Raw genomic sequence first — 26,410 nt, 5'->3', positions numbered from 1 at the left:
CACATCACTGCACTAAACCACACAGTCATGGGTTCAAACCCAACCCGGGTGTTATGTCTTTCCATCCATATCCTTCCCTTATCACGGCTTCCGACCCGGGTAGGGAACCATCCACCCATGCTGGGTGCCCGGCTGACCCGTGTCTTCTATAAATCTTATAAAGCAAGTCAATTAAAATTATGGCAATAAAGGATGTTCCGTCAGCAGCATTAACTGTTATTGTTAAAGAAAGTGCTGGAATGAAAACATTCGTGCAGGTGGGTCACTAGTTTAGGATCCCTTTCGATTTTTCAGCTTGTCCTACATAGAGGTTAGAGCTAAAGGGTAAACAGGCAACTAAGAACCGCAAGAAAAGACCACGCCCCTAGCGGCGGTACCAACCCCGCCCCCTCCGCGAGGATATTTAAAGTCGACTGTGCGCACAGCTCGGAGTTTCGAAGTTAAGAAAGTTTGGAAGCTAAGAAAATGAACGCGCACAGATACCCAGTTGGAGTCCGGCTGATCGGAGTCATGAAACACGACCGGCATAAGGTGAGCACACTGCAAAGATAAGGTCTCCGCGTATACGGCGCCTCCTGCATATCTTCACATAGCGGTTCTCTGATGGGGTCTTTTCATATAGAGATGTCACTTTAAAGCCATGTTTCTATTGTTTAGGGATCGTTGGATACTTTACATCCATCCACAATTTTAAAAATTCTGCACTTTTCCAGATTGTGTGGTTGTGTTCGTTTAGAGCCATTGCTTAACAAAGAACCATACCGTTCGGGGAAAGTTATTTATTCATTTCTGTTCAATTTTTCTTTGAGGCTTTAAAAGGGTCCCTAATATATGGACCAAACAGAAACCTTGTATAGTAGGCGGGATATGAACAGGTCAAGAAAACCTGAACTCAGCCCATTATTGTATGCAGCACCAATCCGTTTAAAGTCAGCATGAGCCCATTTCCACAAATCTGTCTTCTATTCGTGGAGCCTGGTAGGGTCTAAATAAATGAAGCTTCTATTTGGACCCTTCATGGGAACCACCCCTGGCGTTTCTCTGAAGAACCATTTTGGTCCCTTTGGTTTTAAGAGCGCCGGGCTCCTCCCAGCTTTGGTGATCCGCGATCAGCAGGGCCGGAAATACACTTTATTTATCTTTGAGAATTAAATTGTGGAAATTGTGTTATCTAAATATGTATATTTTATGTATTTATTTATAAAGCTTCTGTAAAAAGTCCCCCTATCTATCTATCTATCATATAATGCCTTTCATTATCTATCTTATTATATAGCGCCTTCACATCTATCTATCTGCGGTGGGCTGGGTTTGTTTCCTGCCTTGCGCTCTGTGTTGGCTGGGATGGGCTCCATCAGACCCCCCTGACCCTGTAGTTAGGATATAGCGTGTTGGATAATGGATGGATGGATGAACATCTATCTATCGAGTGAAGTGCTACATCAACGTTTTATTCAGTTTCACTAATGTACTTTTAATTTGTATTTTGTATTTTTTTTTTATTTTAGTATTACGTTATTTTTAAAGGCTGTTTATATTTCATAGTGGAACTTTTCCGGATGGCACACTTCAAAATAGCTTATTATTTATTTCAAAAGTTCTCTTTTAGCCTGGTTTTCTCGTCTATCAATCAGTTTTTAACTGCATATACGGGTACATTGCTGCAGTTTTTTCCAAACTGTAGTAGGTATTTATTAATATCATTGCACTTTTTCATGTGATTATTTCATAATTACCTTTTAATTCAATTCATTTCGGCACCAATGACGTTCCATACCCTCCTGCCTGTCGAGACTGCCCCCCTAATTTAATTCCCTCTGACCCTTTGGTGTACCGAGCGCGCGCACTTCTGTTGTCAAAAGCTGCGCCCCGCGGGATAACAGCGCGCCCACTCGGTATCATCAAAGTTCGATCACCGAGGAGGGGGATCTCTCGGTGTCCAGAAAAATAAATGACGCCCCTCGGATGACGGCGGCCACTTATGTCACCTAATGAACTGATAGACTCTGCCATTTAATCAGTCACCTCCATTGATTTGCAAAGAGCCCAGGACCTCATTATCTATGACGTGCTAATATTTTGCTGGTTAAATTGGCGGTCGCTACTGTTGTGACTTTGTCAGAAAGATAAAACGTAGTTGTGTGTCCCTCGCGATTCAGAAAGAACATCGCGGACTATTAAAGCCGGGGTGTGCACAAAGGGGGCGGAGTTTGTGCTGCTGACTGGCGCGCGCTCCGGGATAGCTCGTCGACATCTAATAATAATAATAATAATACTCACTACCCGATATAGACAACAAGGTTGCGACATTTTTCCACCCCGCCAAGGACTCCAAAGGGGCTTCGACCAGCACTGACAGCAATTTATCTATTAATGCCTTGCAGAACGCAAAGTCACGTTGAAAACTTTAGCTTATGTTCCCGATTTTCGGACAGGCTGTTTTGTATTCTGGCATGATGGATTCCTTTTTTTCTCCTCCCTCCTTTCACCCCATTTTGAAAAACTGCTGATAAGCAGATAAATAACTTTATGTAGTATTTATGCAAAGTAAAAAATCCACCCATTAAAATGACTTTCTATTTGGACAGCGCCTCTTTCGTGGCTACAGTCGGTACAAATGTTAATTACAAGCACTCCAAATAAAGAGTAATTTCCGTCCCTCACCTGCATGGCCGCGGATTGTTACAATGTGAAAGGCGCTATATAATGGATAGATTGTCAAACAGAGCTGATCGGTTTCTCTAACTCGCTCATTCCAGTTCAGAGGCGCCGGAGCCATTCCCGGCACTACCGAAGGCAAGGCAGGAACATTACGGTCTTTTCGGAGCTCATGTTCAATTCGAGTATTCATACGACCACAGTAACGCTTTAGGGGCCACCATTGGGTCGCATGTTGCCTCTGCACGAGATCAGGTTTAAACTGGACCCACACAAAGACCCCTGAAGACGCGCAAAACTGTACAAACGACACCCTTGGGATTGAACCCACGCAGGTCACGACAGTTCGTGACACGGCAGTGCCTTCGCTATAGTCGCCAAGTACTTGTTAAAATGTCTTTAGCAGGTGCCATCTTTGGGCCCTCAGAATACCTCTCTGTAGCCGTTAGGGGTTCAGTGTCACTTCGGGACCGGTGATGTCCTTGTTGCCGCAATGCTGAACAGTGCCATTTGTCTTTAGGTGTTCCGACACTTCTGTTCCGTTTTATTGTCCTCATCCCTAAAATTGGATGTCTAAAGATTCTTGAGACTTCTACTGCTTCATACCGGAATCTTAGCGTTTTATTTTCAAATTTTTGACGGTAATACAAAAAAAAAAAAAAAGAAGAAAAAGTAGTAGTATTATAAAGTGTGATCGACGGTTCTGGGCTTCTCCAGGATGCACTGCGCCTCACCTCACCTCTCTGATTTATTTCAGGTCTTCTTGACCTCCGTTCTGTGGTCCGACCAGAATGACATTCTGGTGTACAGAAGCTTCGTGGAATTCAAGAAGCTGCATGTAAGACTCAAAACGTTAACAAAAATTGTTCTGCATGTGTTAATCCAGACGGCATCGCTGACATTTCATTTGTTTATTTTAACAGAAACAGTTAAAGACGAAGCTAACGGCAGAGGGCGCTGAGGAGCACCTCCCGAAATTCCAAGGTTGGTCCTGTGACTTTCTTTTATCTCACCTTTGACCTCTGCAGGCTCCTTAATTCTTCTTATTGTGCGTTTTGTCCATTCCTCTATGACTCTGTCATTCCAACATCACAAACATCTGTCATAGAGAAATGCATTAATAATAATTCTTTCCGTTTATAAAACGCTTTTCTCGCTACTCTAAGTGCTCTGCAAACTCCAGATAGAGAGGCCCACAGATGTGAACCCACGATCGCCTTACTGCATGCACTTGTCATTCCAGCAGATGGCGCATCACAAATATTTGTTGTAATAAAATGCATTGCATTTGTCATTCCAACAGATGGTGCACCACAAACATTTGTTGTAATGAAATTCATTAAAAATAATATTAATAATCCATAATAATATTTCTTTACATTTATATAGCTGTTTTCTCATTACTCAAAGTGCTTTGTAAACTCCACATAGAGAGGACCCGGGATGTGAACCCGTGATCTCCTTACTGCATGCACTTGTCATTCCAACAGATGGCGCATCACAATTGTCATAATAAAATGCATTGCAATTGTCATTCCAACAGATGGTGCACCAAAAACATTTGTTGTAATGAAATGCATTGATAATAATATGAATAATTCATAATAATAATACACCTTCAAAACCCCTGACTAGACATACAGGCCAATACAAAATCTTTATAAAATAAAAGGTCTATTCTCATAAAAATGCTCCTCAGCAAGAATGAAGCTCCATGTAGCACGAAAGGTAAAATGGAGTTGCCTAAAAAAATAATAAATAAGGCAATCCAATGCAAAGAAAGTCTTCTGTAGCTTCCAGTTTCCTTTTGTGCAGTAATGGTGGTGCGACCACCGCTTCATACACGTCACTCTTGCACCGATTCTTCGGTCACATAACAACTACCGATGCCCGCTTCTAACTTTTCCAATCTGGTTGCATCCCGTGATTCATCTCTATATCGAGCTCTCCATCATCTGTTACTGTTGATCCGGGATATTTGAGCTGTTCCACCATTTTAAGCCTCTCCTCAGGAGATGAATTTCTCCATCTTGTTCTTGTCCATTAAATCTTAGATGTTCTGTCATTTTCCTACTAATCTTGAGGCTCTTCTTCCAAGTCTTCTTTGCCCGATATTCTTGGTGGTGCCACATTGCATGATGTCCTCTGCATGCACCATGAGGCCTGTAGCAAGTCAGGTTATATAGCGCCTTGATGTGTGGAGTACAAATCCAAGGAGGTTATTCTGAAGTCTTTATAACGCACTGGTGAGGCCTCGTCTGGAGTCCTGCTGGCAGTTTTAGTCTTCAGGCTACAAAAAGGACATACACTGCATTGCCAAAAGTACTGGGACGCCTGCCTTTACACACATGAACTTTAGTGGCATCCCATTCTTAATAGGGAGTCGGCCCACCCTTTGCAGCTCTAACATCTTCGGCTCTTCTGGGAAGGCTTTTCCACAAGGTGTAGGAGTGTGTTTATGGGTATTTGTGACCAGGAGATCATTGGTGAGGTCAGGCACTGATGTTGGACGAGAAGGCCCGGATCACTCACCGTCTCCTAAAGGTGGTCTGTCGGGTTGAGGTCAGGGCTCTCTCTGTGCAGGCCAGTCAAGTTCCTCGCTCCTCCATTTCTTTATAGATCTCGCTTTGGGCACTGGTGTGTGCGCAGTCATGTTGCCATCCCCAAACTGTACCCACAAAATTGGCAGTATGAAATTGTCCAAAATGGCTTTGTATGCTGAAGCATTAAGAGTTCCTTTCACTGGAACTAAGGGCCTACCCCACACCAGACTCCTCCACCAAACTTTACACTTGGCACAATGCAGTCAGGCGAGTACCCTTCTCCTGGCCAGACTCGCCCATCAGTTTGCCAGCGTGATTCGTCACTCCAGAGGACACGTCTCCTCTGCTGTACAGTCCAGTGGCGGGCGGTGGGCTTTACACCATTGCATTGCACTTGGTGATGTACGGCTTGGCTGCAGCTGCTCGGCCATGGAGACCCATTCCATGAAGTTCTCTCTCGTTACGCTGCACTGTTTTTGAGCTTTTGGAGGTCTGTAACCAAAGTTGGCGACTTCTGCCCACTGTGCCCCTCAGTATGCGCTGTCCCCGCTCTGTGATTTGACACAGCCTATTAGTTTGTGGCTGAGTTGCTGTTGTTCCCAGTTGCTTCCACTCTGTTATAATCCCACTGACAGTTGACCGTAAAATATTTAGCAGCGAGGAAATTTGAAGAATGGACTTACTAGACAGGTGGTATCCTATCACGGTACCACGCTTGAGTCCCCTGAGCTCCTGAGAGTGTCCCGTTCTTTCACAAATGTCTGTAGAAGCCGTCTGCATGTCGAGGGGCTCGATGTTATACACCTGCGGCCATGGAAGTGACTGGAAGTCCTGAACTCAATGATCTGGAGGGGCGTCCCAGTACTGTGGCAATATAGTGTAGCAGCGCTGGAAAAAGTCCAGTGAAGAGCAACGAGGTTGATTCAGGGCTACAGGGAATGAGTTATGAAAGAATAAACGAGCTGAGCCTTAAGGAGATGAAGAGGAGACCTGACTGAAAGGTTTAAAATGATGAAGGCAATTAGTGCAGTGGATCGAGACGGCGACTTCAAAACGAGCTCATCAAGAACACGGGGACACAGTTGGAGACTCGTTGCGGGGACATTTCACACCAACATGAGGAGGTTTTTCTTCACAGACGCTTGGAGTAAGTGACCCAGAAGTGTGGTAGACGGTAGGATTTTAGGGACCCTCAAAACTCAACGTGATGTTATTTTAGAAGAATGAAGTGGAATGGACTGGCGAGCTTTGGTGGGCCGAGTGGCCTGCTCTTATCAAGCGTTCTTCTGATGTTCCCTCTTTCTTGGCCGGGGCACCTCCAGTACCCATGTTGCTCTGCTAACGTCTGTCTCTCTGTCTCTCTCCCTCTCTGTCCTTCCCTTCTCCAGACGTGCCCGTGAAAACACTACTGAGGAAGAATTCCGAGAAGTCACTTCTCAGGCTCAAGTTTTTAGATAAGTACTGGTCGGCTCTGCAGGTGGAGGTCTTCAAGAGAGACGAAGTCATTCAGTTTCTGCTTCCCCGAAATGAGGACTTGGAGCCGACGTTACCAAAGAACAGGTACTTCTAGCCTGCTTACACCCAATGTCTGCCCAGCTTCTACTCCCATCACTCTTCCCAGCATCCCAGCCCACGTGCCACGCCCCCTAGTTAGCCACACCCCTTTCTGGCTCGTCACGTGTCCCAGTTAGCAGGCACCAGGCAGCATTAGGAAATGAAACAAGAACGGTGTTGAGGCACGCCTGGTATAACAAGTAGATGCCAGTGAAAAGCGCTTTGTAGAACATCCCATATGTTCATCCTATCCATGAGCCTTGAGCATGGGAAAGGCGCTATATAAATAAAATGTATTATGATTATTATTCATTGGACTGTTTCTCAGCCCATATCTCTGTTGCCCACGCCAAGTGTTGCTCTTCTGTCTTACTGATTGGTTTCAAATGTTGCCTGCAGCAGTATCATCATCCCCTCCGAGGAAGACCAGGACAGTGAGGTGGACTCAGGTGTGGCTCCAAACATGAAGCGCCACAGCGCCGGGAACATCACCAACCCCTTCATCGCCCAGACATACGAGTGTGTGGCCACCTATGACACCAAAGACACCAAGAACCAGCCTTTCAAGGTCGCAGTTGGCGAGAAGGTGGAAGTGCTGGTGAAGAACCCAGAAGGTACGTGTGCAACAGAGTCAGGGGCGGGCACAAGGATGGGCACAGGGCACTGCATTGCTTTTCCCAGATTAGTGCATATGGGTGCATTTTGCTTTCCACTTTGTGCCCAGTGCTAGTGGCATTGGCATTTATTCTCCACTACACCGGATTTGAATGCCCCGGGGTTGGGTGGCATGGCTCAATCCCAACAGTGCGCCAGATGGAGTCTAATGTGCTCAACATTCACAAGTCAGAAAGTCAGCGGTCACTTAGCAGACCTTATGACCCACAGGTTGGTGGCTGGTGGAGAACGAGGCGAGACGTCTAGCTTGGTTTCCTGCGCCTTACCTGGAGAAGTGTGATGACACCGTGGGAGAGGAGACCCTGCTGGAGGACATGCAAGAGGAAGGTAAGACAAAATCAGTGAGGGGGAGATGAGAACATTGTGGGGGAGTGATGATCTTGGCTGGCACCGGACCCACAATGATGCCATTCTCCCATGGGTACTGCAGGTCAGAGGTTCTACGCAGTGAGGGGCTACAAAGCCAGCAACGCCGATGAGCTGTCTCTGCAGATCGGAGTGGTGGTGGAGGTCCTCCAGAAGGCGGATGATGGCTGGTGGCTGATCAGGTGGGTACCATTTTAATGGAGTACGATTTGGCTGTCGTGTTGTATCTATTATCTGTTGTCTGCAATAAAATGTTATTTATGACTCTCTAAAGATGGCATGAGCGTTTATTATCTTAAATACTGGACCAGTGCTACAGATGTTTCTGGTATCTGGGGGCCCTAAAATGTCAAGATCCGTCGACAATCAGAGATCGAAATTTTTGACAAATCTAAAGGCTTTCACTTCTCCCCTACAGACGATGGGTTATATGGGGCAAAGCAAAAAAAAAAGTGACCAATAGGAGTAACCAGAACAGGCTGAACTGAATACGCGAGAAAACACGGCGGTTTTATAGTCTGCTAGCTGTGTCCCCCGCGACAATTAGATAATAAAAAAGTAACTCTGGCCGAGCGGAAGGTTACGGAAGCCGAGAGAGGACGTGCAATATCATCGTTTTTTTTTTTTTTTATTGTTTCCTCGAGGTAACGGGCTAATTTTATCGAGATCTTGATAAAACAAAAGATCTCGTTTTCTCAAAATTATGAAATAATTGTATCAAACGTTGAATGTTTAGCGTATTGAAGCCACGTCCCGTTTGAAATGGCAGAAGAGCAGAACCGCATTGATCAGTGCGTCACATTTTTGTTCAATCGGGGGGCTGACGCAGGCTGAAATACTATACAGGGTGGTCCAGATCTAATTATGCAGATCAGATCATCTGGATGAGTTTGATTAATGCGGGGACGATTCCAGTTCGGCGCGAAGACGATTCTTCATGTCGTCAGTTCGCACACCCGTCAGTATTTGTATTGAAGAAATGATTGAGACGATCAATTTTCCTTGTGTTTTTAAGGATCTCACCTTCATCTGTAGGCACCGTTTGCATGAAGATCTACTGCTTGCCTGTTCAAATATGAGGAAAAAAAAGTCAACAATCTCCATGGGGTGCACTTACTTTTCCACAGGAGTGCACAGATACATATACATACAGGGTGGTCCAGATTATGTAGACCCTGATTGCCTGGGTGACTTTGATTTATGCGGGGACGATTCCAGTTCGGTCGATTCTTCATGTCGTCAGTTCGCTCACTTCTCGATGGTCCGGGATTTTTCGGGTGATTTTCTATGTAATAAACTTAATAAGTTATAGCGTAATGAAAATTGCACAATTAGATCTGGACCACCCTATATGTTTATGCCCTAGTTTAGAAAATAATAACGTTAGTGTCCGTCATTTAAGAAGAGGCTTCAGCTGTATAGGCGTCGCAGTCTAAGTGAGCCTGATGCCAGGAGCAAAGGTTAAGTTTCGTTTTCTCGCCATCTCTGTTATCTCGAGGAGACAATTTAAAAAAAATAATAACGATATTGCACGTCCTCTCCCGGCTTCCGTAGAAGGTAGGTACGTGCCAGCATCAAACGTTGGCACTATACCCTATTGTGTTCAACTCTGATGGTAGAGCGTCCCCCCTGCGTGGGGAGAAAAGCACGTGGCCGTGATATCTCTGCCAATCAGCAGCTACCCTCTAAAACACGTGGAGCTCTGATCTCCGTCTCCCAAAAACGTCAAACGTTACTCTGTAACAATCTGCAGATGGTAATGTCTGCTGAACAAACAGGTATCGCTGGCTAAGCGGATGCAGGGGGCACGCCAACACGTGGCGAATCGAACGGAGGCTGGCGCGATGCCCCCCACCCATCCATCCATCCATTTTCTAACCCGCTGAATCTGAATACAGGCTCACGGGGGTCTGCTGGAGCCAATCCCAGCCAACACAGGGCACAAGGCAGGAACCAATCCTGGGCAGGGTGCCAACCCACCGCAGGACACACACAAACACACCCACACACCAAGCACACAATAGGGCCAATTTAGAATCGCCAATCCACCTAACCTGCATGTCTGAGGAAACGCACGCAGACACGGGGAGAACATGCAAACTCCACGCAGGGAGGGCCCGGGAAGCGAATCCGAGTCTCGGATTCGTGTAAAGTACTAGGGCAGGGGTGGCAGACTCCAGTCCTGGAGGGCTGCAGTGGCTGCAGGTTTTCATTCTAACCATCTTCTTCATTAGATTTTGCTGCTGATTAAACTTCTTTTGCCTTAATTTTAATTAACTTGATTCAGGCCCCTTTAGTTGTTTCTTTTTCTTTAATTAGCTGCCAAACAATAATGAGACACAAAACAAGGTGCCACGTGACCAGCTCACCTGTGCCCATCACACAATATCTGAAAATAAAGAAAGGTGGAGGTCTCGGTAAGGTTGATCTCTCAGGTCCCCAAAACATTTTGACAATGATCTTAGAAAAAACAGAAAATCAATAATTATGGAAATGTCTGCTGTGTCAGAATTAGAGCGGCAACAAGACCTAGAATTAAATAACGAGTTTAATTAACAGCAAGAAATGGCTCCTCATTAAGGGATTGGTTGGAGTGAAATTAGTTGGAGTTTGAAGCCCCAATTTAGCTGGCCAACTTTTGACTTGTTTCACATTTGATTTCTGTTTGGCTGTCATTTAACAAAGAAAATAATTCATTCAGAGCAATGAATCCTTAAAAACGGGGCTATTAAAATGAAGGGAAAAAGAAATTAATTAGCAGTGAAAACTGGTCACCGATTTGGAAAAGGGTTAGAATGAAAACCTGCAGCCACTGCGGCCCTCCAGGACTGGAGTTTGCCACCCCTGATCTAGGGTGTTGTACCGTGTTAGCCATTATGGATGTAGTGAGAAGTTAGCCGGTAAAAGGTGTCATCTTGCTTGACTTCTCACTGGATACGTGCGAATAAATCGGGACCGCAAGCAAACTGTGATTCTTAGCGCGATGAGAGAAGTCGCAAAATCAACCGGAATGTTCAAGCAAATTATAGAAAAATAATGATCTAAATTCCTTCTCTCGTGAAAAGCGGACGGACATTCAGACAGACAGACTTTGGATTTCACATATATACCAGTAACGGCGCACTGCATGTTAATCCACTTGACTTGAGCATTCCCAGTTCTCATCCTCTTTCTCTGTCCGTTTACCATTCGTTTGCTCAGAGGTTGATGCGCTTGCCGCTTCCTGATCAGCTCTTCTTTTCTCCATCCCAGCGGCCCGCTTCTTCTCTTCTTCTGTCAGCGTCTTTTCACGTTAATTAAAACTGATTGTGTCAGCGTTTGTGTTGCAATTACTTAGAACGCTTTCCTTCATTTTTCACTTAAGCTGGCACTTAAGTCTTCAATCTGCCTCAAGAATGACTTAAGATATGAAGAGGTAGGGGAAGTGACGGCGAAGGTGGCTGGGAATGAGAACGGCGCCCGTACGCATGCACCACAGGGCCACCCTGCCGGTCACTGCCGAGAGTTGATTCTACAATAAAATAAAAATAGGAATAACTTCGGAAGTCAATCATCACCCCAAAAAGCGGATAGCAGACGTCACATAGTATATGTGTGCCAAATTTCAGGTCAATAAGTCAAACAGTTTGTGAGCTATAGGTGATTTGAAATCCTGGACAGACAAACGAACAGCCATGGTAGCGTATTTTATAAGAAGATTATCTATCTATACTAATAAAAGGCAAAGCCCTCACTCACTCACTCACTCACTCACTCACTCACTCATCACTAATTCTCCAACTTCCCGTGTGGGTGGAAGGCTGAAATTTGGCAGGTTCATTCCTTACAGCTTCCTTACAAAAGTTGGGCAGGTTTTATATCGAAATTCTACGTGTAATGGTCATAACTGGAAGCAGTTTTTCTCCATTTACTGTAATGGAGATGAGCTTCAACGCCGTGGGGGCGGAGTTTCGTGTGACATCATCACGCCTCCCACGTAATCACGCAGTACATAGAAAACCAGGAAGACCTCAAAAAGCGCTCAAGAAAACATGCATTATATAATTCAGAAGGCAGCGAAACAATAAGAAGCGAGCGAGTGACATATACAACCATATTCATGAGTTCTGCTACTTCGGAAACAAAGCACGATGTAAACCTACACTTTAAATTAAGTTCATAGACAGGCTGCGCTGGCGTTTGTAATTTAGTGCCTGCCCATATAAGGCGTCCGTCAGCGGCAATCCAATAGCAAACTGCCACGGGTAAATATTCACGGGTGAAGGACTGTGCTTATGGAGAGGAAGATGAGATGGTCAGGGTGGTGTTTGACACAAACTCAGCGAAACTGCGAGAGAAAGTTTTAAGTGCCAGGACTAAGGTAACATTAAATACAGCCATGGACATAGCACGAGATGGCACCAGCACAGCTGGGAACCTTCGATGCAAGTACACCGAGTGGCTCACGTGAACTGACGCAGTGCACAGATAAAAGCAACAGTTCCAAAGAGCGCTGAACAAAAACCGAATTACACAATTGAAAAGGCAGCAAAAATATGAAGCGCCTGATAAGCATATTCATAAATGCAGCTACTGTGGAAACAAAGCACACGGTGGAAAAAGTCAATGTCCCGCTAAAGGAAGACAGTGTAAAAACCCGTGCATGCAGTGTGTCAGGTCTCAGATAAAGAAGAAGACGAGCTGTTTATTGATGCAGTAAGAAACGAATCGATGAATGAAACCTGTCATCTTTACAACGATTGACAAACACGGAATGTAACTTGAACACAACACATCCTACAAATACGAACCTGATTGAAAGAAATAATGATAATCAAATCCTTGATGACAGCAACACTCAGTAACACTCACAAAACAAATACTGTATATTGACAGTCATGTTACGTTATTTTTAAAATGTTCCCTTTTCTTTTCTACCTTTTTAACACACTACTTCTCCGCTGATACGCTGTTATATATATATGTATATATATATACCGATCTACATACTCGAATAATGGATACTTTATTCGCCATCAATGATTGTTTTGGTAAAGCCATACTCAGTGTATTCATTAGATGAACGGTAAAAAGTAAGAGCGAGGGAGGATGACTCATTGAGGCATGCAGGCTGTAGTGCCAACTCTATCTGAATTGCGATCACATTTGAAAAATATATCTTTTCAAGTTCTATTTAGTCCATATGTGTCAAACTCAAGGGCCGCGGGCCACATCCGCCCGGCGTAATTATATCCGCCCCGAGCTCATTTTATATACTGTATTCTTGTTATTAATGGCCCGGTATATGAAGCGCTGGTAACACAATAAACTACAGATCCCATAATGCAGCGCTTCAGCTGCCTTGCCGAACACTTACCCCGTTAATCAAGTCTACCTTATGATGCTGCAAGTTATTGCGAAGCTAGAGTTATTGCGCACTGAGTTTGCACGGCGCTTTGGTGACTTTGAAGAACAAAAAAAGTCCGTCTACATGCGGCTCGAACCTTGTGCATGTTTGGTAGCACATATCTGTGTGAGAAGCTCTTCTCAGTGATAAAGACTAACAAAACAGCACACAGGAGTCGCCTCACTGATGAGCACCTGCAATCCATCCTGAGAATCTCCACAACACAGAACCTCACACCAAACAGAAACGAACTTGTGGCCAAAAAGATGCCAGGCGTCCAGCTCTAAAATGACATATGAGCAAAGACAACTGAATGATTTGATTTGTTATTGCACGTAAGAGCGGAGTCAACCGTTTTAACAAACAGCGTATTGCACTGATACTAAATAGCTGTGTGTGTATATATGTAGATATGTATGTATATGTATATATATGTTTATATGTGTGTGTATGTATGTATATATATATATATATATATATATATATATATATATAATGTATTTGTGTGTATATATATGTGTGTGTATATATATATATATATATATATATATATATATATATATATATATATATATATATGACAACAACACTCATCACTCACAACAGTGACAAAACAATTACATTGACAATCATGTTACGTTATTTTCAAAATGTTTCCTTTTCTTTATCATTGCTTCTTTAACACACTACTTCTCCGCTGCGAAGCGCGGGTATTTTGCTAGTTTAATATATAAAGCAGAGTCGATGTATGGATGTTTGTATGTTTGTTTGTCCGCCATACAAATCTGCACCGGGTGTCCAATCGCCACCAAACTGGGAGTGGGCCTCCTTTGTGACCAGCAGGAGGTCATGGGGCATGTTTGGTTCGGAAAAAATGTTCGTGGGCACCTTTTCACCGACACAACGTTCGCCACACGTCCCCATACTTAAGATGGCCGCACATTGCAACAGAACGTCACCACGGCGCCATCTAGCGGCACGTTTGGTCCCTGTGCGTCGCTCTTTACCCCCGTTTCTTTAAATTGCCAAGAGGTGGCGCAAGTGTCCAAGTATGAGACGGCGAACTGCCGTATGGATGTACAGCGTGAACGACCCAGTGCGCGTGACCGGCTGACACCCCCGCGTTTCCGCACGTCACACTCCCACGCGCACTGACACTGCTGTACTGTATTTCATTCGCAAACGTCCGTTATATGCGAGCACGTTTGAACAGAGACTCGCCTTAAACAGACAGCACCCTTTCCCCAAACGCAGCACCGGTTGTATGTCACTTCTCTCTGTAGTTACCATCGGCAGCGTCCGTTACTGTAGATGGCATCACGGTTCAACAGAGACGCTCCTTACAAGCAGAGCACCCCTCCCCGCCATTTTTCCCATTTTTCTTTCTCACTGGCTTTCCGTATTTGTGGTGCTACTTGCTGGCTTTCCGACTCACAGTACGATTTCAGCGTTGCTCTTTCTGACTGACTGGTGCTATTTGTTTGCTTTCCGACGTATTGTAAATAACGCACATCCATCTCACTGTGGTGCTTATTCCGTACGTAATACCATGTAACACATTAGAATTGTCCTGCTTTTCGTTAATATACTCGTGCCACCGAAAAAAAGACGTAGAATTGGCAGGTCCACTTCAGATGCCACAAGAAAGTCCATTTCAAGGGCGTCTGAAACGCCACAGCAGACACAATCCAGAGTGGAGGAACTTACAATAAAATGTCAATCAGAAAACTGTTGGTTCTGTTTCTGTGTTCAGTTTCTTTCACTTGTGAAATTCATCGGTTATACACTCCCGGGCAACGCCGGGTACTCCTGCTGGTATCTTATATAAAACAGAGAGAGAGAGAAAGAGAGATATTTAGATTAAGATACAGCTATAGATGGACTTCTCAATGGCGGGCGCTGGCACTGAGGTCAGGTGTTCGTGTGCATCACCACCCCGGTCCGGACATTCATTTGAGCCCATCGCCAGCCTCCCATGCGCACGTGTTTGACGTCATTTCATATGAAGTCGAGTGTGCAGAACATGAAGGGGTCTGAAGCCACGGCTGATGAGGGGTCGTGTGCTCCCTTAGTGTGCCAGGACACTCGGGTAGGGCGGTAAATGAGTTCAAGGTGCCCATAGTAAAGAGCATCGAGTGGAGCTGACCACAATGTGCCCACCAGTGCTAATGGCTCACCTCCTTTTCTTTGCAGGTACAATGGTCACAATGGCTACGTTCCTTCCATGTATCTCCAGCCGTACAGGAACCCGCATGCAAAATTACAAACCATCCTGCACAAAGACCTCGGCGCATCCACCACCCAGCTCTTCAGATCAGACAGGTGGTCCCAACACACTGGCACCTCAATGAAAGGTTCAAGTCGGCACCTGGAAGACCCCAAACAGCGGCCTTTGAACCGACAGGTGTCCCGTTCTCTTAACTTCCTGCCACTGCCCACCGCCGTCCTCCAGGACAGGGAAGGGGACCTCCGGTCAGTGACAGACACCAGAAAGCACAGCTTGAGCAGCGAAAGTGAGAAGAGCTACAGCAGCAAGTGCAGCGACTCTGAAGAGCCCGCCATGACCCCAAAAGGCAGTGATCTCGGCAGCAGTGAACTGGTGGGACATAATGGTGGTGATCTCGCTGTCCCTAAGGTGCCCCCAAGGCCCAAGACAAAGGAGATCCTGTCTCGATGCAGCACCATCACCAAGAGGGCCATGCTGGCACCCAAGCTGCCCAACACTGATGTGATCCAGGGCCGTTAAGCTACTGTACTTGATGAAGCAAGACGGGCTTTACGGACTGTTTGAAAAAGCTTGTGGGAATTTGTCGAAAAATCGGGACAAAGACAAAACAGGCTGGTGGCCAACTCAGTGAATGGACAAGGGGCAAGCGAAACAAGTCACCTCAGGTGTTACTGATGGCACTGCCCATCATCCAATTTTTAGAGAGAGCCTTCTGGTGTCACCCAATGTGACATCTGCTGGCACAGCATACAGGACCAGCCTAGCTCTTTTTCGAGCCGCAGATCTGTTGAATTCCAACAGGCGGTGCACAACAGCAAACATTATATGTGAGAAAAGCAAGAAAACCCATCACATCTCCAGCACTCCTACAATGTTCAGCGAGGGTCACTGCGAGACCCACCGCCGGCGTCAGGAGCGCGTTGATAAAAAATGAAAACCCACCAGAAGCGTTTGGAAAGTTGGCAACCACAGTCCAGTGCAGAACATCAACAGCCAGCGCCTCACTGTCACGAATGGGCAAACTACACTTATTGTTCCAATTTTCTAACCTGCCTTTCCCCCCCAAAGAATGACCCCGCGGATATTCTGATCTCATTGAAAGGACACCAGCATGCCCTGCCAACTCATACCAGGGGACTGCAAATGACTAAGGGGCCGTGCCAAGCGGCAGGTCAAGACGAGCAGAAGCAGGCAGGGGTGTCACAATGCTTTCGTTTTAAGAGACCTCGGTTCATTTTCAGTTCATCGGAGTCTGCGGCCGCTGTGAGAGGACAGCGCACTGAAGATCGGCTCACAAAACCAAATCCTACTTTCATACGATTAGAACTTCATTTTTGAGAGGCCCAGATAGAAACAATCAGCAGACGACAACACGCTGCACACATCCAGGCTGAAGAGAAGCCACTGAGGCAGCACAATCAAAGGTCTTCAGTGGGGATTGCGGATGACTGTTTGTCCATTTTGGCCGAGTGTAGGTGGCAGACACCTTCTGGCTTCTACACGGTGGTCCAGATCTAATTATGCAATTATGAAAAGGCGAACACATCGCACCCGCTGTTCGACTGACCACCGTCTCCCCGCCATTTTGGAATGCAGGGCAGGTGCTGCCATCTATTGGCAACAAAAAGAATTTTTTGTGAATTCTCTATGTAATAAACTTAATAAGTGATAGCATAATGAAAATTGCATAATTAGATCTGGACCACCCTATCGATCAGGTCCTGGAGGACCACCGTGGCTGCAGGCGTTTTTTTTTTTTTTTTTTTTAATGAATACCCTGTTTGTGCTGCTAATTAACTTCTTGTGAATTAATTTGAATTTAATTGCTTTTTAAGATTTGTTCCCCTGAATTTCTTCATCTTTCCTCTTTATTGCTTCATTTCTTTCCTTAAATGGCACCCAAACAGAAATTAAATATGAAGTGAAGGAGCCAACAGAAGACCAGCAAAATCAGGGCCTCAAACTCCAACCACTTTCACTCCAACCAGCTGCTTAATGAGGTGCCAATTCTTGTCGTTAATTAAACCCGTTCTTTAATTTCGTAGCTTGTTGCTGCTCTCATTGTGCCATAGCCGATGTCCGAAATTGTGGATTTTCTCTTTTCTAAGAGCTCTGTGAAAATGGTTTGGGGACCTGAGCACATCGACATTCCCGAGACCTTCACCTTTCTTTATTTTCAGATATTGTACTTTGGACACCAGTTGTTTGGTTGCTAATTAAGGAAAAAGAAACAATTAAGGGGTCTGGGTCTTCAACAAGTCCATTAAAATTAGTTCAAAAGAAGTTAATTAGCAGCAAAAACAGGCCACTAATTCAGAAAAGGGTTAGAATGAAAACCTGCAGCTATGGTGGTCCTCCAGATTTGGTGACCCCTGTGGTCCCCCTCCAAGTTTACAAATGTAGTAAAACTGCTAAGGAGTCTTCGGGTTGTTTTTTGTCTGAAAGCCCACATAGAGCTAGTGTGTGTGTGTGTGTGTGTATTATTATTATTATATATATATTTATTTGTTTTTCTTTCACTCATTCAACAGCTGCTCCTGAAGGCACAACAGTGAAACTCCTGCAGTTGTGCACAATGAAGTAGGGAATGGGGCGGAGTCAAACATGGCGGGGTGTGGGCGGGGTTAGATGGCCACGTGTTACCTTATAAGGAAGGAATGGCTTTAAATGTCTTATTTAAGTATTTAGTATTTATTCATTTCTCTAACAATGATAATCTATTTATTTAGTTTAGTAGTAACTACACTGTCTATTTATTCATGGCCGTCCCTACATTGTCTATTATTTATTCATGGCTGTCATTGACTGTCCCAGAATGCAGTGGTAGCCAACAGTCTGCCTCTGCCTTCCGCCCCACCCATCTCTGCAGCTGCGTGAGGGTCTTACATGAACCTCAGTCACAGCCGCTCACTTCTTCTGATCTATGAAATCGAAGCAGGTAATAATAATAACAATAATAATAATATATTTTATTTATATAATGTCTTTCCATGCTCAAGGCACTTAAGTGACAGGACGTCCATATCCACAAAAGTTCATAAACAGATGACTTCTGTAGAAATGTGTGAAGGGCGTCTCGGTGGCACAGCGTACTGCAGTGACTACACGGGTACTCGGTGTCACCGTTACACTATAACCAACCACACAGCTGATTCATCAAAAGATGATTATGATTTAATATTCCTCGTGAGGCTAATCATCGCAACTCAATCAGCTGCCGTCTGTCGTGTTCTGATGCAGCCTACGATTTCAGTCTGGGACTTCAGCACCCATTTTAAATCTCCATTGGGTGGTACTTTGTTGTTCACATTTCTTAAACCTGACAGTTTTTCAATCGGCCAGGGAGCGTCCATATCCAACAACAAGTAACCGGAACCTTCTAATGGCTTAAGATGGAGTCTGCTGACAGCAAAGTCCGCCACACGACATTGCAAGGTGGCATAAGGGAACATTTTCTGTACATACGTGTAATTATATTCTATTGTCAAGTTATTTTTAATAAGTCACTGTTGTAAAATTATGTAAGAATTGTGCTTTGTTTCTCGCTGTATGTAAACAGATCGATGAGTTTACGTGTATTCATTATGTAATCTGTTAATAAATAAATTGAAAACTAAAATAAACCGATGAAGGGTGTGTAAACTTTATTAAATACTCCGACTTTCTACCTAGCTGAGGCTCCAAATGCACCCGAGTGCTGACAGTTTTCTTCCTTGGCGGAAGTGGTCGAGTTTTCCACTTCCATCACATGAGCTGCTAGCTTGTTTCGGACCCCCACCATCTTCCTGCAATGCCCATTTATTCGATTTTACAAATAAGGGAAGAGAACCAAGTTGCTTTCTCAGCTTGGTCAATCAAGAGAGTAAGAACATTCCCAACAGGAAAGTGAGGAAGAAAATTAGACTTGGGTGTCACAGTCATTTAGGGGTAACGGAGTTACTGCGCAGAAAGTGTTTTGGTATCCACATTAAAACAGAACATCTATCTTAGAAGTATGAAAGGGTTAATAAGCGTCAGAAACTTAATAAAGCATATCAGGAAAACCAGATAACAATAAACAAGAAGGTCCTGGGTGATGGTTCAAGAAGATGGCGGACTATCATGTACTCAGTAACACTTGACAGATGTCACAAACCAAGAATGTAGTAGAAATGAGACTTTAATTTTGGGGTGGTTATACTCTCTGCTGGAAACATCCCAAGTCTTTTGAGCCAATCAGAGTGAATGCAAGCTAGTGAACCAATCAGAGTAAGCATTAATGCAGTACGATTATTTAAATTAAGTGATCTATAAATAGAGCTCTGCGACTTTACTTTGTGGCCAATCCATTATAGGCTGCCGTGACATCTCTCTACATGATGAGAAATAAAGGATGCAATGGACAAGCTTCCTCCTGCCCGATTCTTTGGGCTTATTTTTTTAGATCTATCTATCTATTATTTAGTGCCTTTCCTATCTATCTGTCTATCTATCATTTAGTGCCTTTCCTATCTATCTGTCTATCTATTATTTAGTGCCTTTCCTATCCATCTGTCTATTATTTAGTGCCTTTCCTATCTATCTGTCTATTATTTAGTGCCTTTCCTATCTATCTGTCTATTATTTAGTGCCTTTCCTATCTGTCCGTCCGTCTGTCCGTCCAGGGGTCCACAATCACAGTCCTGGAGGGCCACAGTAGAAGTCAGTACATGCTGATAATGAAACTTGGTATTTAACTACCATCTATACTCACATATAAGTCGGGTACTGAAACCTGAAAAATCGATCATAAAAATCAGACCCCGACTTACACGCCCGTTCAAAAATGCAACACTTAAATACTTATTATTATTTTTTTTTTTTACATCTTCTTGCCTCCTTCAATCTCACATCAGTTTCTCAGACACGTCAAATTTTGTTGCAGCAGCGCAGTTACCAATTTCTTTCACTACTTCAACGACTTTTAATTTAAAACAAGCTTCATATTTTCTTCTGATCGAACGCTCCATCTTAGATAATGGACGCTCTTACGATAAAGGTGTACGAGGGTGTGAGATACAAAAAACACAAATCAGTGCAAACATCACTTCAGAATAGTTCGGGTATCACCGCGTGGTCACGTTGGCACAATACATAGAAAAAAAAAAGGCCGTGTGCTCCGTGGTGACTCTCTCAGGTGGCTGTTAGCATATCATAATCTCTTGGACCAACTGAATGAGTTTTCCGCATTCATCTTATATGACCGACATTATAAAATACCGGAAATTATACGATAAAATCAAGTCCCGACTTATCCGCGAGTATATACGGTATATGATTTGTTAGCACTTTCATTAATTAAAGAAAAATGTTAGTTACATTGAAGATCAGAGGTCCTCAATTGCAGTGCTGGATGTCCACAATGGCTGCAGGTTTTTACTTCAAACAATTTCTTGATTACTACTAACATCCATCCATCCATCCATTTTCTAACCCGCCGAATCCAAATAGGGTCACGGGGGTCTGCTGGAGCCAATCCCAGCCAACACAGGGCACAAGGCAGGAACCAATCCCGGGCAGGGTGCCAACCCACCGCAGGACACACACAAACACACCCACACACCAAGCACACACCAGGGCCAATTTAGAATCGCCAATCCACCTAACCGGCATGTCTTTGGACTGTGGGAGGAAACCGGAGCGCCCGGAGGAAACCCACGCAGACACGGGGAGAACATGCAAACTCCACACAGGGAGGACCCGGGAAGCGAACCACCGTGCCGCCCTTACTACTAACAATTCTTTGTATTTATATAGCGCTTTTCTCACTACTCAAAGCGTTCAGCAATTGCCAGTTAAGGGCCCAACAGAGCAGAGTCCCTGTTGGCATTAACGGGATTTGAACTGGCAACCTTCTGACTGCCAGTGCAGATCCCTAACCTCAGAGTCACCACTCCAGCTCACTACCCAAGTAACTTTGCTTAATTTTAGTTATCTTGCCTGTTAGAATTCTGAACCTTTAATTGCCTATTTCAGTTTTTAGGAGCTGCATTTAAGTTTTAATTGTTGTTTTTCTTTTTAACCAGCCATTCATTTCATAACGAAATGCAGATAACCAATAAACCAGCAGCTCTCCAGCTAACCGGCTTCCTTTTAAACCCATGTATGTGCACCATGAAGAATCCGTGTTACAAAAAATCCGAGGGAAGTTAGAAGATGTGTCAAGTTTAAATCTGTTCTGGTTCGCAAAACACATCAGAGAAGGAAACTCTACAGTGCAATTCAAATTTCCCTTGGATGAATGAAAGCACTAAGAAGCCAAACAGTTAAATCCCAAGTTTCATTGTCAGCAAGGGCCGTCTTCTAATTAGGAAATTAGTTGGAAGGAAACCCTGAAGCCATTGCGGCCCTCCAAGACCGCGACTGCAGACCTCTGATCTATCTATCTTTCTAAAGCAGGGGTGCCCACACTTTTTCGGCTTGCAAGCTATTTTTAAAATGACCAGGTCAAAATGATCTGCCTACATTAAAAATGATATATATATTTATATTATATACCAAGTATACTTTATACATAAAATATACAGTACAGGCCAAAAGTTTGGACACATCTCCTCATTCAATGTGTTTTCTTGATCTTCATGACCATTTACATTGGTAGATTCTCACTGAAGGCATCAAAACTATGAATGAACACATGTGGAGTTATGTACTTAACAAAAAAAGGTGAAATCACTGAAAACATGTTTTATATTCTAGTTTCTTCAAAATAGCCACCCTTTGCTCTGCTTGGCATTCTCTCGAGGAGCTTCAACAGGTAGTCACCTGAAATGGTTTTCACTTCACAGGTGTGCCTTATCAGGGTGATTTAGTGGAATTTCTTGCTTTATCAATGGGGTTGGGACCAGCAGTTGTGTTGTGCAGAAGTCAGGTTAGTTGGACGATCATTTATTTTTCAACAGGACAATGAACCCAAACACACCTCCAGGCTGTGTAAGGGCTATTTGACCAAGAAGGAGAGTGATGGAGTGCTGCGGCAGATGACCTGGCCTCCACAGTCACCGGACCTGAACCCAATCGAGATGGTTTGGGGGGTGCTGGACCGCAGAGTGAAGGCAAAGTGGCCAACAAGTGCTAAACACCTCTGGGAACTCCTTCAAGACTGTTGGAAAACCATTCCAGGTGACTACCTGTTGAAGCTCCTCGAGAGAATGCCAAGCAGAGCAAAGGGTGGCTATTTTGAAGAAACTAGAATATAAAACATGTTTTCAGTGATTTCACCTTTTTTTGTTAAGTACATAACTCCACATGTGTAAATTCATAGTTTTGATGCCTTCAGTGAGAATCTACCAATGAAAATGGTCATGAAAATCAAGAAAACACATTGAATGAGGAGATGTGTCCAAACTTTTGGCCTGTACTGTATGTTGCTGTATCTTGCATGACTGAATAACCTTTCTAGCACAATAACAATTCAATACATTTATGGTCACTTCAGTATTTGGATTTAATAATCGTCATGTGGGAAAAGGCTGACTCGCGTAAATAAGTAGAGCCGATTAATGCAGTCAAGGAGCTTTTGAATTCTGCCGAGTGAAAAATGACGGCTGTCCGATTAACTGCGATTTTAGTTCCCTCCCCTTTCTCTTTCTCAGATCGCTTTCGTAGTTTTTATGAACAGTTTGAAAGTGCCTTTCCACATTTTCCTTCTTGGGAATAGCAATGATAGACTGACAGATCAGACAAACGCACTTCGATTGTGACATTGTGAGAGAAAAAAAATCCTCTTCCAATTCCACATCCAGCCCATACCCTCCCAAACATTTTTTTTTAAAATCCCTTCTTTAGTCGATATAAATTGGAAGGCTGACTTGATCACAGCCGGAGTTTTGCAGTAGCTCGCGCGTTTCATCGTGTGTGCGGGATGACCGGTGTGTTAGAAGAAAAGAGATCTCAGACTGGCCACCCTGTATGTCAATCAAGTGGCAAATGCCATAGGGAGGATAAATGATAAGACTAACGTTTAAAAAAATTTTTTTTTAATGCAACGCGATCTACCTGCATTACCTTTGCGATCTACCAGTCGATCGCGATCGACGCATTGGGCACCCCTGAACTAAAGTAACAAGTTCTTCAACTATGGCTACAGTGACAGTCATGCCCGAGTGAAGTCCGACGGTAAGGGAGTGGACTGAAGTCCTGAATGAAAAGGAGCCGCATCGCCGGTGAACTGTACATACGCTGAGAGTGAGAAATGTTAGAAATGACAAAAAAGGGAGTAGATAGAGACAGACAGACCGACCATCTCCTTTTTGTAATGTGGACCCATAGTAGAGGGTTTATGTTTTAAGGAGCAGGGTCCCCAAAAGCCTTTCTATGATAAAATGCACTTCCCCTCCATTTCCGTGGGTCTCATCAAGTACGTGATTTGCTGCCATTTAGTCCACAGAACTCTTCTGGATTCACTTCATTGACTCCTCTGAGGATTCTGAAGACTTGAATTAGGCCCCCACGTTGCCTCCCCTGCTCAGACTACACAGCCCTTCCCGGTCAGGCACGTCCTCAAGTCCCATAATGCATTTGGATACTTGCCTCTGCTTGGTCCTTTTTTTGTAGCGTGGTTATATCTGGGCTCTCATTTAAACCTTTGTGCGATTCTGAATGTGAAAATGAGTACATCCAAAAATAAAAGTCTGAAATATAAAACGTGGCTGTACACACATTTCTACACAATTTACCCTTCCTTCATAAATCACAATCACCTTGTAAATGTGCGTGCGGCAATGTATAGCAAACCCTGGTTGGTTGAAACCATGAAACAACCATATATGGACTATGTTAATCAACCTCATGCATATTCAAACACAACACTGCAGCTCTTCATTGGCTGTTACAGCAGCCTCCCCCTGTTGACGCACCCAGCAGTCACCAATCGCATTTAAGGAACCCACTGGTGCGCTTGACAACATTGTAGTGCCACTCCTCTGCCCTCTGGGAGCTGGAGAAAGGCATGAGGCATCAGCGGCTGAGCAAGCAGCTACTGTCACCTGGCACATGTAATGACGTGACTACTGTGACAAGGAATAGCAAAGGCCACATGAAACAGCAAGGGTTCAGCCAGTTATCTTACTAACAGCCCAACCAATCACAGGACTATCAGCAATGCAACTTTGCCTCAAAATAAATGAGTTATGGGTTAACAGGCCACCAAGCCCCACTGGTCAGTCTCAGCATGGCATCACAGATACCCTCAATGTTAATTTGTTACAGTTAACAAAAGTTTCTTCATCTTTGGTAGGCAACCTTATTGCAATAAACTGCTCCAATTACATAAGGGAAACTGGTCCTTCTCGCAAATCGCCTTTTTATGTCGGCCTGCACACCCACAGCATACAGACAACTGAATGCACAGCCTTGATCGTCATTTATGGCTTTAAACGCAGCATGCATGATGGAGCTCAAGCTTGGCTGAGATGTTTCTGACCCGTCGGCCAGTTCCCTGTGGTACGTACCCCATTGCCAGAAAGCCAGTGGCTGTTAAAAAACCAGGACATGATTAGGTAGGAGGATCACAGGAATCATGGGAAAGAGGGGTCCTTTCATCGGATTAGTGCTATTTCAGCTGCGGGCCGGCCAAATGGGGGAGGCAGCTTGATGGCCGAGGTCTCCAGGACTGTAAACAAATCCAAATCATATTATGGGATATCATCTACTGTTAAATTCTACTCCATACTTCTGAAATGTTTATACTGTATTGAGGATTTGTCCTGTTCTGTGTATTGTATTGACACCCACTGCACGCCCAACCCTACCTGGAAAGGGGTCTCTCTTTCAACTGCCTTTCCCAAGGTTTCCTCTATTATTTCCCTACAAGGGTTTTTTTTGGGCGGCACGGTGGCGCAGTGGTAGCGCTGCTGCCTCGCAGTTAGGAGACCCGGGTTCACTTCCCGGGTCCTCCCTGCGTGGAGTTTGCATGTTCTCCCCGTGTCTGCGTGGGTTTCCTCCGGCGCCGGTTTCCTCCCACAATCCAAAGACATGCAGGTTAGGTGGATTGGCGATTCTAAATTGGCCCTAGTGTGTGCTTGGTGTGTGGGTGTGTTTGTGTGTGTCCTGCGGTGGGTTGGCACCCTGCCCAGGATTGGTTCCTGCCTTGTGCCCTGTGTTGGCTGGGATTGGCTCCAGCACACCCCTGTGACCCTGTGTTCGGATTCAGCGGGTTAGAAAATGGATGGATGGGTTTTTTTGGGGAGTTTTTTCCTTGTCTTCTTAGAGAGTCAAGGCTGGGGGTCTGCCAAGAGGCAGGGCCTGTTAAATAAAGCCCATTGCAGCACTTCTTGTGTGATACAAAAATGAATTGTATTGTATTGTAGTGCCCGACTTTGGGCACAGTTTTGTATTGTAGTGCCTGACTTTGGGCACAGTCTTTCTAATGCCAGGCCCAACTCCACACATAATTCTAAGGGAAAGGCTCTTGAAAGTCTAAAATCGTCTCATATGCGAGTCATCATCATCCTTGAACTCGAACATATGCACAGCCATTAAGCAGCGTCAAACAAGGCCTGATGTGTCAGCTCATTAGGTTATGACGAGGCTGTAGGGAATGAGATTTAGAGCTTCTGGACACAAGGAGTGAATCTGGCCTGTGGCTTTAATTAACACGATTATTAACAACAGGGGATGGCATTGGCTTCTAATCCTGAGAAGTGACAACAGGTAGCCGATCTAAATGTGCAAAAAATAAAAAATGTTCATTAGTGCAAATACGCAGCATGGACCCTCTTAAAGGCAACTACAATAGAGCTTGTACATCATAGCCACCACATTTAAGATTTAACATTTGTCACTTCAACGCTGACTATAACAACAGTATATGGCTCAGTAATGTGAATCATTAAAACACACAAGTCATCATTTAACTCGCTTAGCTGCATTTCCCTAAGCGATCGAGGGTGTCATCGTGTCCTGCATCCTCCAAAATAATACATACAGGCGGGTCAGAGTTACCGTAAGTGCATGCAAGTCACCCTGTCACGTTTTCTTTTC

The 26,410-nt window shown here is 44.4% G+C and overlaps 1 protein-coding gene across 1 annotated transcript; it reads left to right on the top strand.

Annotated features, from left to right (window-relative positions):
• The first annotated feature begins 454 nt into the window (after positions 1–454).
• Positions 455–16,985, top strand: LOC120543037 (NADPH oxidase organizer 1-like). The gene is made up of 8 exons (XM_039775866.1): positions 455–531; positions 3,416–3,496; positions 3,582–3,642; positions 6,590–6,761; positions 7,155–7,369; positions 7,641–7,757; positions 7,861–7,978; positions 15,376–16,985. Exons 1-8 carry the CDS (start codon positions 466–468, stop codon positions 15,926–15,928), a joined length of 1,383 nt encoding a protein of 460 aa, XP_039631800.1. The 5' UTR covers positions 455–465; the 3' UTR covers positions 15,929–16,985.
• The last annotated feature ends 9,425 nt before the right edge of the window (positions 16,986–26,410 follow it).

The sequence above is a fragment of the Polypterus senegalus genome, chromosome 13 (genome assembly GCF_016835505.1).
Source record: "Polypterus senegalus isolate Bchr_013 chromosome 13, ASM1683550v1, whole genome shotgun sequence".
In the NCBI taxonomy this organism is placed as follows: Eukaryota; Metazoa; Chordata; class Cladistia; order Polypteriformes; family Polypteridae; genus Polypterus; species Polypterus senegalus.
The sequence above is the reverse complement of the archived record's forward strand: the minus strand, read 5'-3'. Positions and strand labels throughout refer to the sequence as shown.

What these genes read in the sequence shown, in the direction of transcription:
- LOC120543037 (XM_039775866.1), top strand. Translation starts at nt 466, where the DNA reads ATGAACGCGCACAGATACCCAGTTGGAGTCCGGCTGATCGGAGTCATG. An exon ending in TGAAACACGACCGGCATAAG is followed by an intron (nt 532 to 3,415) that starts GTGAGCACACTG and finishes GATTTATTTCAG; the next exon opens with GTCTTCTTGACCTCCGTTCT. An exon ending in CCGACGTTACCAAAGAACAG is followed by an intron (nt 6,762 to 7,154) that starts GTACTTCTAGCC and finishes TGTTGCCTGCAG; the next exon opens with CAGTATCATCATCCCCTCCG.